We start from the raw sequence: 14,601 nt of genomic DNA on the forward strand, positions 1-14,601 counted from the left end.
ATTCCAACCATGGTCGCGCATCAAAATATAGCAGGCTGTGCTTTCAGCACAGCTTTTTGGAACGTTTTGACAAACATAACGAACTGTTGCTATCTGTGCGGTCGTTGTGGACCGTGCGTTATCCGGTTTTCTTGCCAACTAGCAGTATTATTAATCTAAAATTCATCTAAGGTTAAATGATGTTATAAAAAGCACGTAAACCTTGTTTTTTACTGTCATAAATCTTCCAGCTATGGTACCTTGGGTCGAAATTTTTCCGTAAATATGTTACTAAGGGTTCTACACCCACGGTTCTATGGCTAGTCTTCTGTTTGTGAATTAAAGGTAAAAAACTACGGCTTTGGCCATAAAAATGTTGCACCAGGAAGTCCAAAGTACTGTGAAAACACAGCACAGAAATGGTCAAGGAATAAATAGGGTTTACGAACTACGAAAACCATGCGATATACAGCTATGGAGAAATTGAAAAAAAAAATGGGAATTGTCAATTTTTTAAATTGATTTTTTTCTGCATTGACCTAGCTCTTCTGCCGCCCGCAGCATGGGGTGTGAGGATAATTTAGAAGTTCTGACCGTTTGCAGGAACTACAGCTTCAGTTTGCTAAAAAGTTAAACCCTCCTGGTTAATCTCGTTTTTTATGCCTTCGACGAAGCGTCAGCTGTCAAATCCTGAAAAACTGCATACTCAGCAACCTAAACGAAAACTTCCGTCCGCTTACAGAGCTGGTGAACTGTGAGTGTTAATTGTGCTTCTTGGGAAAGAAAACGAGGTCTCAAAATAAAAGAAACGCGCACGGATTGTATAAATAAAATCTAGATAGCCCTGAGTATTTAGTGCGGGAAAAGCAGGTGGACCACTCAAGGAACAGAGTGCATACCGAATAAAACACTTGACAGTTGTAGGCACAAATAACGCGAAGATTTAGGGACAGAAAGTGGGTGCCCGTAAGGTAAGGTGGGAGCACCTTAAAAGAAAGGGTGGAGCTTTTACTCACTTTGACAATGGACTGTGTGTTTCACGACAGTTCTCTGAAGGTTCGTCTTGTGTCGTTATAGAACCATGCGGAGGTGTATTCACAGACAGAAAAGGAACAATCACGAGCCCACGCTTTCCGGAATTCTATCCAAACAACAAGAACTGCACATATGAAATCATTGCTCCTGCGTGGCACTGCATCCACCTCAACTTCACCCATTTTCATCTCCAGGAATCGGTAAGTAGGGCACTCCATTATCATTGTACTGAAAATTCCAATCCGCCTTTTAGTAGTATATTTTTATCATTGCTTGGCGCATTCAAAAATCATTTTTGTATTGCTATAAAACTTTTATGCGACACTTGCTGTCGGCCTTACTCCAGTTCCTTAGGCGTTGCCCTGTCACACATGTACAAGCCAGGCAATCCAGTGGTGGTGCACCGAAGTCACAATCTGAAAAACGACCCTAGTTGTGCGACTGACCACCGACTACCTAAAGGAGTTTATGTACGAAGTGAGCTAGCCGTGTTAAAACCTGGACCAGGGCGAAAATTTTTAACTGTTACAACGTCTTCTTCTTTTCCACGCGGGTAGTTTTAACTCAGGGCTATATAGAATGCGACCTAGGCATGCTGTCAAACACATAGTCACAATGTAAAGTGCATACACAATGTGAAACGCATCGTCAAGTGCTGCTGAGCGGCCGATGTAATGGAATTTAGTTCACGCTGAAACTGACTTTCTGAACGGCATCTGCTTTTCTGAAGGCGACGTGAAGTGGACATGGGTGGAGCTAGCTAACGATGAAAAACCGAACAGAAATTCATGTAAAGATCTATTGCCTCCAAAAAGATAATGCAGGTAAATTCAGAGGGAATCCGTGACAAACCTTTGGGGAAAATGAGAGAAATTGAGAATTTCTCAGCGTAGAAATGGGACTTTTTCTTTACAGTACGGATGATCACTGCCTGTGTAGCATCAGCGCGTTAAACATCTTAAATAAAATTCGATCTGTACATTACCAATATCTAGTCAACAACATTGATTATTTACAGATGGCTCAAAGTAAAGGCAGTCATTTTGGCTCCACTATACTCAACTAAAAAAACAGCTGTAGAGGCATTTTGGGGAGTTTTGGTAAGGCTTTGACTATCAAGTTTTGGGCTTTCGATGTGTCATCCGACACCGATAAAAGTTCTGCTTTCAATAGACAAGGTCTGCTAAAACAAGATAAATCTCTATGTTCCCAAAATGTTGACATGGTACTCGCCACCCTGTTCGTTACGCCGTCTTTCTATCTTTCGCAGAACGGCTGTATAAGCGACAGTGTGCAGATCATCAGCACCTTGCACAATAATACGGCCCACAAGTATGAACCCGCTTGCGGTCCCATCGCCCCGAGCTATATTCATTGCGAAAGCAAAAAAGTGGCCATAGAGTTTATATCTGACTACTCCGTAATGCATAGAGGGTTTGCCGCCGAGTTCGACACGTGTAAGTAATTTGTTTTTTACTCGCTGGTGTTCATTTATAGTTGCTACTATTATTGCATTGCAATCTGATTCACGGAACGTGAAAACAAGGTGGGTGTTGGTGGCTATTTATGTTATTGATAACAAGATGTGGTAAGTTTATAGCCAAAGCTCTACGACGTACATCTTTTAAGGTTATTCATCATGTAGCAGAGACCTTCAGCTGTCAGTGCATAATCTGTGCCTTTCTTGTCGCTGCGCTTACTTGGAGCTTCTCCATTGCGCACAACACGAGTGGGCGTGGGCGAAACAGCCGCTTCGTATGCTCCTAATCGCCCAGCGCCGTCTAGGAGAGCTGTGCGTATCGTTAAGAGAAAGCGAACTACGTGGTTAGTTGAGGGCTTGGCGTTGATCTATGGAAACACTGCACCGGCTCAGTTTGCGGAGACTGAAACGCGAGAAACACACGGCGGGCCCACAAGAAAGCCCCGATTCGATGGCCCGCTGGATAGGCTTCATGTGCGGGTGCTTTATAGCAAGCAAAACAAGAAAATATATCGTGTATTACTGATAGATGGAGCGAAGGCTGTGAAACCCCAGCAAATGAAAGGTGTCACGAAGCACTGTCTGCATCATATGCTTTCGCCCGTGATTAGTAGGCTCAGAAGTAAGAAGCCAAAGCCGCTGCTGATGTCACAAAGAAAAATGCCTACATTTCAGAACAGCGTTTTTGATTTAGTCCGTACAGAAATTGCACATCAGTTTTCTAAGTATTACAAAGCGATACGGACGCTCCTCTACCACCTAAGTATTTCATGCAGGGAAAAATACTACATTTGCGTCCAGCTCAGATAGCATGCATTCTCGTGTAATTAAGTTATACGCAATCACAGCAGATGCGAAGTGATACACGACTTGAATATTATAATGCCAGTCTTAGTGGGCGATATACAAGAGGTTTTGCATTATCTTAGGGCTTTCTTGCGCACGCACACAAATGCAGAAGCACACACTGACATTTACGCGTTAATATACATTCATATAGGCTGTCGCCGGCCAAAATATTGTAATAGAACCTGGTCTGATTTCTCCGGTGGTATATTTTTGGTCATCTATACACACACACACACATATATATATATATATATATATATATATATATGTGAGCGTGAAATTGGCAAAGGAGAGGTTTTGCAACAAGAAGCGGCCAATATCCATTTTATGCTCCGTTGTCGTTTAGACATTGTTCGCGTTCTTGATCATCTCATTTCACCTACGTTCTCGACGGTTGATCATCATCTCAGCTGCTGGAACAGTTGCTGTCCTTTTGTGTCCGTGCCCGGCGCTCGCAAATAAAGCGGACCTCCTGCGTTCCCGTCGCCTTTCTCAAGTGGTGGAGGGTGCTTTTCATCCCGCCGTCTACCTCTCGCGGTCGCACCACTGGAGCTCCGATCAGGTCAGCGGTTACTACTGCCCATCAGCTCCATGCAGCACGAGAGCGGCCACTCGGGCAGCAACGCTGCGGCCGCGGTCCAGCCTCCCATCATAATCACCAGCTGTCAGCACGATTCTGTGTCTTTCTTGGGCCTCCGGGATGAAGATGGTGAAGATTGGCTGGATCACTTCAACCGGGTAAGCGCTTTCAACAGATGGGACGACACATTCAAGCGGAGGAATGTCTCGGTTTGTCTGAATGAAGTGGCGAAGACCTGGTTTCTGAACAACGAGGCAGACATCCCTGATTGGACTACCTTTTTAGAAGAGCAACGTAAAATTTTCGGCACGTCGACTCATTCGGATGCAGCCAAAAAGAAACCGCATCTCTCGCTTCGCTCGCTGCTGCAACGAAAAGGCATGCCGTTTCAACTCACTTCTCCGCGAATTTTGCCGCCACTCACGCTTTGCCCGCTTCGTCGATCATGGCTTTGAGAATCTTCCAGCCTGCCGAGTACTCGCTGAGGACGGCTTACACCCGAGCGTCGAGGGTGTGGCCTTGCTGGCCAGCCACATTCGTGCACTCTGCTTCATGCAACAGCGCTGAAATTCTCTGGGCTGGCGCGACTTCGCATGCACCGCCGACCCAGTTGCAGCCCCGGCTTTCTTGCCAAATGACAGAGACTTTCCACCACTGCGTCCAATTCCATTCGGTGTAAGGAATTGGACGCAGTGTCGTGCCCCGGAGCAGTGTCGTGCCAGCAGCCCACCGCCACCGCCCCCCAGATCCACCGCAACCACGGCGCCCCGGGCGAGCGCCAGCGCCCCAACCCCGAAGTCCACGGACGAGCGTCGCGCAAGCGACATGCCAACCCCTACTGGCAAACCTGCAGCGGCCAAAACGCCCCAAGGGAACGCTCGCGGCGACACTAGGAACCTGCCAGACCAGCGCCGCACCAACAGCATGCCACGCCCAACCTCCGCATCTTCAGCGACCGCCGAGCCCACGAAAACCAACAGCAGCGCGTCCGCCGGACCTTCCGGGGTTCAAAATCCAGCCCTCCGTGCCACATGCCCTTACAACCTTCGATAGAATCGGCGTAGCAGCAACTGACCACAACACAAAAAAAAAACAGGTAACGTGGCCTCCTTCCCCGTGTCAAGACAGTTTTTAAAGCATAGAAAAATCACCGAAAAGCGCATACCTTCCGAATTGCACGTTTCCGCTCTTGCACAGTACTTGACTACCGCAGTCGCTCCCAGGGATCTTAGGATTAGAATAAAACCTGCTACTACCGAACTCTCCCCGTCCAACATGAATAAGTGGAAACAGGTACTCGATAAAGCATCTTTACAAATAACTGAAATAATCCTCAATCACTACGAAACTACGGCCCATTCTCTCCGAAAGAAAGAGGCACTACTTAGTCAGGACCTAAGAAAAGAGAGTTGAACCTTTTAAGCAACTACGAATCTAAGACGGCCTCCGCCATATCCCGAACAAAAGACCGAAAGTTTAACCGAGATAAGATTTCTAACACTGGACACATGCGTAAGAACCTAACAAGCTCCGGCACAAGTAACTGCCCCCAGTCTGACAATACGGCCGATAATACGGTCTGACAATACGGCCGATACAGTCTGATACAGTCTGACAATACGGCCGATAACTACGACTGTAATAAAAGCTTCGACTACTGCACCCCAAACAGTTGAGTTAAACACCTGTACTAATAATTTTCCCTTGCCTGCCATCACAAAAGAAAACCTTACCGGGAATGTAATGAACCTTTCAAGTATAACCCTCTCCCCAGCTCAGATGAACGTCTTGTCAAAGGGCCTAATAATACCTTAAGCCACTGAATACCTTACTGTATACGCTTCCCTTTCTTTTGAAACCGCGGTTGTCCAGTTTCCCGCATTCTCTGCAGCCCGCGCGGCATACGTTGACCCGTCATGGTGCAACCTTGAACGCTGCTTTGTTAACACGACCTCTTTCTCTCTCTCACTCCCCCCCCCTTTTTTGTTTGTTGTTGTTGTAACATAGGCGTAGCCCGACTATATGCGTACTCTCCTTTTCCGAAACATTTTCCGCTCCTTCTCACAGTTTTCTGCAAACCTATATAAGACATGTGTTCCAAATGTTTGTGACAGCAAAATCATGTAACCTTACTCTAATGAAGGCAAGTCCCGTTGCCGCTACGTAAGTAAGCCTTGTTTGTTATTGTTCTTGCTGTGTATCCGACTCTTTACTTATACTATATATATATATATATATATATATATATATATATATATATATATATATATATATATATAGGACAGAAAATAAGGGTTGGCAGTCAAGAAAACCTCGGAAAGCAAAGGGGAGGTTGTGGTGGGTCATAGAAAGGGATGAAGAATTTTTTTAGTCGAAAAGAAAGTGGTGAAAAAATGCCCGCCGGGTGGAATCCCACCCGGCGGGCATTTTTTCACCACTTTCTTTTCGACTAAAAAAATTCTTCATCCCTTTCTATGACCCACCACAACCTCCCCTTTGCTTTCCGAGGTTTTCTTGACTGCCAACCCTTATTTTCTGTCTTATTTCACGGAGCCCCTCATTTCCCATTTCCTGATTCGCTATATATATATATATATATATATAGCGAATCAGGATAGGAAATGAGGGGCTTGTTGAAAATAAGACAGAAATAAGGATGGGCAGTCAAGAAGACCTCGGAAAGCAAAGGGGACGATCTAGTAGCTGAAGATAAAGAATTTCGAAAATAAGAAAGTGGAGCAAAAATGCCCGCCAGGTGGGATCCGAACCCTTCTGGAGGTCGTGGGTTTGGATCCCACCTGGCGGGCATTTTTTCTCCACTTTCTTATTTTCCAAATGCTTTATCTTGAGCTACTACATCCTCCCCTTTGCTTTCCGAGGTTTCTTGACTTCCAATTCTTATGTCTGTCCTTCCTATATATATATATATATATATATATATATATATATATATATATATATATATATATATATATATATATATATATATATATAGCCACGTTGCCAAAGACAACTCAGCTGTCTTCAAGAAAAACAAGTTTATTGGAGCGACCTTGTGGTCCCGTATCAATTCAACAAATAGAAGGAAGGGATACAGCAACAACAAAGTGACGTGCGTAAAGTGGTGTCGGCGTTTCGAATGCCATGGCGTCTGCTCCGTCGATTTACATTCAGAACATTGTAGATCAAAGAAGACCATTCTGGGGTAGATACGTTAGGGCGAGACATATGTGGTGCAGGCTAGGAACCTCTTTCCCTCTCACAGTCTGCTTAATGAGATAGCCCGTGCAGCCTAAAAATAAAGAATGGAAGACGCGGTTCGCTTGGGACGCAGATAGCACTGCCGGGCGTGGCCGGGCAGCAAAAACAAACAACAAACTTATACAAGGTTCGCGGCATTACCCCCCTCGAGGAGTGCATTGACCCGATGCTAAAATAAAAGACAGTCCAAACAACAACAACTAAAAGTCCGTCATCTTGCCTAGTAAAGTTTCACGCGAACCACGTGATCGACTTCTGGCCGCGTGCGTCGTCGTGATGTTCCGGAATCACCATCGGGAATCACCTCGTAGTTAAGTTGGCCGCACGTCGTAGAATCTGGTAAGGTCCGAAATACCGTCGCAGAAGCTTCTCACTTAGTCCGCGTCGTCGGCTGGGAGTCCAAGAGTAAACACGATCACCTCGGTGGTACTCGACGTCTCGGTGTCGGAGGTTGTAGCGCCCGGCATCCACCAGCTGCTGGTTCGTTGTATGAACTCGAGCGAGCTGGCGGTACTCCTCCACATGCTGAAGGTACTCTTGGACGTAGGGTTTGAGGTCGTCGTCTTCTCCACATGAGGAAACATGGCGTCAAGCATCGTAGTGAGCAGTCTTGCGTAGACAAGCTCGAACGGCGTCATCTGCGTAGTTACCTGGATAGCCGTGTTGTACGCAAACGTGACATACGGGAGCATTTCATCCCATGTCGTATGTTCAACGTCGACGTACATTGCCAGCATATCCGCGATGGTATTGTTCAGACCTTCTGTTACTCCGTTCGTTTGGGGGTGGTACGCCGTCGTTCTTCGGTGATCCGTGTACCTGTAGCGTAAGATCCTTGCGTAAGCTCCGCAGTGAAGGCCGTTCCGCGGTCCGTTATGAGGACTTTGAGGGGCTCTATGTCGCAGCACAACTTGGTTTATGAAGAACGTGTCGATTTCTTGTGCAGTCCCTGTCGGAAACGCGGCGGTCTCTGCGGAGTGCGTCAAGTAGTCTGTCACTAGCATAATCCACTTGTTCTGGGATCGTGACGTAGAGAACAGGCCTAGAATTTCCATTCCAATCTGTTGAAAGTGCCTCGACAGGACTGCGATCGGTTGCAGAAGTCGGGCGGGTATTGTCGGCGGCGTTTTTCGTCGTTGGCAGTCACGGCAGCTACGAAAGTAGTGGGTGACGTCGGATGTAAGGCGGGGCCAGAAGTACTTCGCCTTGATTTTTGCTATAGTGCGAGCTGTGCCGAGATGTCCGGAAGGCGGGTTGTTGTGCCAAGCTTCCAAAATTTCGTCCCGGAGGTCTGCGGGGACGTCAAGTAAATAATTCGTTCTCGTTCCGGGGCTGAAATTCTTCTTCACGAGGACAGGGGTTTTGAGGCTGAATGCTGTAATTTCCGCTTCAACGCCTTATGCTCGGCGACATTGCGTCCTTCGAGGTAGTCTATCATTACGTGAAAGTCGGGGTCGCCAAGCTGCTGGGCGGCTAGGTCGCACTCAGTCATGACTCCGAAGAACGCTCCATCTTTATCGGAGTCTTGTGGTGGTCGGTCGACGGGGGCGCGGGAGGACAGGCAGTCGGCGTCGGAGTGTTTCCTGCCGGATTTGTAGACGATTGTAAAGTTGAACTCTTGCAGGCGCAAGCTCCAAAGCCCAAGACGGCCAGAGGGGTCCTTCAAATTGGCAAGCCAACACAGTGCATGGTGGTCTGTCACAACCTTGAACGGTCTACCATACACGTATGGGCGAAATTTTGAAATGGCCCATATAATTGCGAGACACTCTTTTTCAGAGCCTGAGTAATTTTTCTCCTCCTTCGACAGACCACGGCTGGCAAAGGTGATTACTTTTTCGCAACCGCTTTGCTTTTGGACCAGAACGGCTCCCAAGCCTATATCACTGGTGTCGCTGTGCATTTCCGTTCCGGAGTTTTCGTCGAATGAGCGAGCACGGAAGCGTTTTGCAGGCGTTGTTGCAGCTCGCAGAATGCTTTTTCTTTGGCGTTTTCTCAGGCGAAAGAGGTACTATCTGTAAGGCGCGTGAGTGGCTCCGTAAAGCGTGCGAAATTTGCGACGAAGTGCCGGTAGTATGCGCACAGTCCGAGAAATCTTCGCACAGCCTTTTTGTCTTTCGGTCTGGGGAAGTTCGCTATGGCTGATATTTTCGCCGGGTCAGGCAGGACTCCTGCGGCGTTGACGACGTATCCCAAAAACTTGAGTTCCTCGTAAGCGAAGCGGCACTTTTCAGGATTCAGCGTTAACCGCGACATGGCAATAGCCTCGAGTACAGACTCCAATCTTGCGAGGTTCTCGTCAAAATTTCGGGCGAATACCTTAAAACGTCGTCGAGGTATACGAGACAGGTCTGCCACTTGAGGCCTGCTAACACAATGTCCATGACTCTTTGAAACGTTGCTGGCGCCATGAACGGCCCAAACGGCGTCGCCTTGAACTCGTATAGACCATCCGAGGTTATAAATGCAGTCTTCTCTCTGTCTCTCTCGTCCACTTCAATTTGCGAGTAGCCGGTGTTCAGATCCGTCGATGAGAAGTACTTCGCAAGGCAGAGGTGGTCGAGAGCGTCGTCGATTCATGGCATGGGGTACACGTCCTTTTTGGTGTTCTCATTCAATCGCCGGTAGTCAACGCAAAAACCTTAGTGCGCCGTGTTTCGTTTTCACGAGTACCACCGGCGCAGCCCACGGACTTTTCGATGGCTGTATAATGTCGTCTGTGGGCATGTTGTCGACTTGAGTCCGGATGGCTTCGCGCTCGTGTTAAGAGACGCGGTACGGTGACTGTCGGATAGGTTGAGCTCTATCTTCGGTTATTATCCGGTGTGTCGCCAGAGGTGTCTGACGTAATTTTAAGTTCGACGAAAAACACTCGCTGTAGCGACGCAGCAAATCCGATAATTTCTTACGTTCTTCTTGCGGTAATACCGGATTCACGTCGAAGGAATTCGGAAGCTTGAAGGTATCTTCGGGTGAGCGTTCAAAGTCGGCGACATCGATCACGTCACTTGTTTCTTGCGGTTCTTCGAGGAACACAATTGCAGCGCCCCTGTTTAGATGCTGGTGTTCCTCGCTGAAATTAGTGACCAAAACGTGATATTAGAGTTGGTTAAAGCGCGCATTGCCTCTTGCGACGGAGACCCCGCGGTCGAAGAGCAATTTTTTATCACTCTCTACGATAGCGTTGACGTCAGGAACAGCATCTTCACAGTAAACAGTGATCATCAAGATTGCGCGGGGTGGCAGGGTGACACTAGCATCGGCGATCCTTACATCAGCACGGTGTTCGTGGTTCGGTTCCGGCGTCATGGAGTGATCGGAGGAAAAAGTTATGGACTTGGCCTGTAGATAAATTATTGCACCGTTGTTCGTGAAAAAGTCCATTCCAAGGATGACGTCGCGGGAGCAGTTAGGCAAAATGACGAACGCCGCAGGGTACGTTGTGCCGTCTACGGTGACGCGCGATGTGCACGTTCCAGTTGGCGTCACGAGGTGGCCTCCGGCTCTGTGAATGAGCGGACCGTCCCATCTGGTCATAACGTTCCTCAGCTTAGACGCAAATGTTCCACTCATAACTGGGCAGTCGGCTGCAGTGTCGATGAGTGTGACTACATCAAAGCCGTCGATGGACGCTTTGACGTCAGACGCCGGCTTCCTCGTGTTCCGGGTGCGTCGGGGGGTCGCATCTCGGCTTGTGCGTGTTGACGGTCGCCGACTGTGCGCCGTCGTTGTCGTCGTCTTCTCAGCGGCACATTCGGTCATGTCGGGTACGCGTCGCGCCGTGTGGCTGTCGTCGTGTTCCGGACTCTTTTCAGGGTTAGGTCGGGTGGTCGGGATGAGGGCATGTCGTGAATAACTGTCTTCTGTGAGTCGCGGCGTCATTGGAGGGTTTTCATTTTTCCGCTGTTGTGCAACTTGAAGTCCCTAAGTTGCTGCTTTTAGTTTCCCCTTAGTGGGCTGGAGGACCTTTCACGTGAGAAGTCAGCATTGCTACAGCGGCTCGGCGATTGGTATGGGTAGTGCGATGGCGAACGGTTAAAACAGGCTGTGCCACGGCTGGTTGGAGAAAGGTAGTCGTCGATCTCACGTAGTAGTTCCCCAGGGAAGGCGAGGTGCGTCAACGTTGAAACAACGCAGTCCGAGTCGCTTGTATGGGCAACGACGATAGATGTGATCGGCCTCTCCGCAGTGGTAGCACAGCGGACGATTTTTGGTGGTTCGCCAAACGTCGGTCTTTCTCGTCGTCTGGTTTTGGGCTGTGAACAGCGGTATGGTGGATGGCGGTGACAGTGGGGACGGCGGCAAGAGTGGACGGCGGTACGGCGGAGCTTCTTGTAGACGGGCTGGAGCAGGGCGGTGTCGACGAACAGCCGTGGAGTAGATCATCGCCTGTGGCTCGCGGGGTGCCTCGAATGGCATAGAAGTGCCCAAAGCGTGTTGAACCTCTTCGCGGATGACGTCAGTCAGCGAAGCTACTTGAGGTTGCGGCGTCGTCGGAAAAAGCTTCCGAAGCTCCTTCCTGACCACTGCTTGGATGGTCTCGCGCAGTGTATCGAAGTTTCCCCGGCACCGATCATCTCGGAAACCACAGCGTTGACCGGGCTATCGTACTGCGTCGTTCAAAATTACAGCGTCTTCTACATCGCGGCCTCCTCAGATGCGAATTCGATCACCGTCATAAGAGGGTTGCGGACAAGGCAAGCAGAAAGCTTCTGCTTTACCCCTCGCATGAGAAACCTTAGTTTCTTTTCTTCTGTCATCTCCGAATCCGCACGTCGAAACAACCTCTTAATCCGTTCAACAAAGGTCACTACCCCTTCGTTGGGGCCTTGCGTGCACGTTTCTAGCAAACGTGCGGCTCGTTCCTTTCGCACGACGATGGCGAACGTATTAGGGAACTCGCTCTTGAAGAGAGTCCAGTCAGTCAAAGAGCTTTCATCGTTGTCGAACCAAGTTCGAGCAGCATCCTCCAAATAGAAGAAGACATGCCGAAACGTTTCTTCGTCATCCCAACTTTTAAAGATACAAACAAGCTCTACTTTCTTCAAGCAGTCCTCACGATCGGCCATGGGTGATCCATGAAATGATGGTGGTTCCCGGGGTTGCTGCAGAACTACAGGATGCTTCGTGGTCATCGTGGATGCATTGTTTATGGCAACAGCCGTGACGTTTTCCGCCTTCAATTTATCTGGTAGTAGTCCAAACTCCGGCTCTAGGTCTTGCTGTCCGCGGCAGGCACGAGTTGGGCTTGTTTGAGGAATTGAAGAGGGTTGAGGGTGCATGTACCCGGAACCTCCATCAAATCTCACGTTGCCAACGACGATGCAGTTGTCTTCAAGAAAAATACGTTTATTGGAGCAAACTTGTTCCCCCCGAACAACTGAAAGCATACAAGGCGGCGATACAGCAGTCCACAAAGTGACGTGCGTAAACTGGTGACGGCGATGCGAATGCCATGGCGTCTGATCTTAAGCCTATTATCTCTTGGGGCGAGTGTTTCTGGAACCGTCGATTTACATTCAGAACATTGTAGATAAAAGAAGATCATTCTGGGCTAGTGACGTTAGTGCTAGACAGTCTGCTTACCTGAATGTGATAGCCCGCGCTGAATAAAAATAAAGAATGGAAGACGTGCTTCGCTTGGTACGCAGATAACACAGCCGGGCAAGGCCGGGCAGCTAAAACAAAAAATCAACTCAGACATGGTTCGCGGAAATATATATATATATATATATATATATATATATATATATATATATATATATATATATATATATATATATATATATATATATATATATATATATATATATATATATATAGATATATATAGATATATATAGATATATATATATATATATATATATAGAGAGAGAGAGAGAGAGAGAGATCATGAGGTTCGAAGGGCCCGTATAAAAATAGTGAAAGAAGTCGACTGACACGTTTCCTGTTTTTGTTATATAGAGAACGAGGGGGCTTTGCAGATGGTCACCAGATAGAAATATTACTCTGGAGAAGGTAGTGGCCTCAGACCTCTGCCAAGGTTTTGACAAGAGGACTTGTCTTTTTTAAGGCATCAGGGTTTATCTATGGCACACTGTTTTATAGATACAGATTGAGTTGGAGAGACAGGGGGTAGGTTGGTACTAGCGCGGCCGGAAGGAGGACAGCACAGTTCGTCAACCAACGGTTGAAAGGAGCTAAATAGTGAGAGAGAAACGGAGGTGTGTTTCTTGCGACAGGACCCCGCAATAGAGAAAGAGGGAGGACTACGAGAGGGTAGGTGGAAACCGGGGGAAATGGTTTAGGCTGGGCTGCGGCGGTGCTGGGCGACCTCAAAGGAGGCTTCTCGGGAAGTTTGGGGCCGAGAGGAGCATCTTGGGGGAGCAATTGCAAGGTTACTCAACTGTGTGTAAGAGAGAAAACTCGTAAACAACAACAGCCGCTATGCCCGAGAATTCCGGCTGGGAGGCCAGTGTCCGCAGAAGAATAGAAGGAGCATGCGCAGGTACAATCCAAGGGGAGCTTTACGGTAGATTCAAGGACTCCTTTTCTGTTTTCTTTCTTTTTTACGCTTTCCTTTTTGCGTGTGTATGTAAAGCAGGTAGTAAGACGAAATGCCGAAGGTCGAGGGAGGCGACTGTGCCTGGTATGTCGAAATCGGCTAGGAGCAAGACAGGAAAAAAAAAAAGAGCAGAAATTGTATTCAAGTAACAGGTTTTGGGATGGGCAGGCAGGAATGTTGCGAATGAAGAAGCCCAATTTTTGTAACAGCATTATTTTTCTGTTCCATTGTGATAGCGTAAGGTTTGTAAATTGCCTTTCGAAGCATTGATTCAATCCGGCTCCAGGCAGTTTAATTTATAGATTAAGTCCGATTCTCGTATTTCCGGTTCCTTGAAGAGTTAAAGTTTGACTCAGAATATAGAGATTGAGATATTTGAAATTATGGTTCGGCTGGTTGAAGTGTTGCGCGTCTGCTATGGAGGCACTGTTATGTGTCGGCCCGATGTCCATTCAGGCGTAAGTTCATAATTTGACTCGTTTCTCCAATGTACTGCTTTTTACAGATTCAGAAATGTAGCACATACACAATGTTAGAAGAATTGCACGTTAACCTTGAATAAATCTTGTGAACGTATTGGCTGGCAGTGCTATTGACAATGCAATCCGTCTGCAGATGTTTGCAGGTCTTGCATCTAGGGCGGAGTCAACGTCTGATGACTGGTTCCTGGAAAGCGCCAATTTTGGCATGCACTAAAATGTCTTTTAGGTTTATATTTCTTCTCTGGATAACTCTTCGGGCTTCCGGGAACGTCTTTTTAAGTCGGACATTACTGGCAAAAATGGGGTAGTATTTCCGCAGGATGTGGTTTATGTTAGGGAGCGCGTTTGAGAATTCGGTTACCCATCAGTA

The 14,601-nt window shown here is 47.6% G+C and overlaps 1 protein-coding gene across 1 annotated transcript in view; it reads left to right on the top strand.

Annotated features, from left to right (window-relative positions):
* The first annotated feature begins 2,335 nt into the window (after positions 1-2,335).
* The window catches only part of LOC144140060 (uncharacterized), a 79,392-nt gene continuing 67,126 nt past the window's right edge, over positions 2,336-14,601 (top strand). The window contains exon 1 of the mRNA XM_077672262.1: positions 2,336-2,471. Within this exon, the coding sequence (XP_077528388.1) occupies positions 2,438-2,471 (34 nt within the window). The 5' untranslated portion in view covers positions 2,336-2,437. The remainder of the gene's footprint in view (positions 2,472-14,601) is intronic.

Source organism: Haemaphysalis longicornis, unplaced genomic scaffold, assembly GCF_048455015.1.
Source record: "Haemaphysalis longicornis isolate Haplotype H1 unplaced genomic scaffold, Haemaphysalis longicornis Haplotype H1 scaffold_5, whole genome shotgun sequence".
Taxonomy (NCBI): domain Eukaryota; kingdom Metazoa; phylum Arthropoda; class Arachnida; order Ixodida; family Ixodidae; genus Haemaphysalis; species Haemaphysalis longicornis.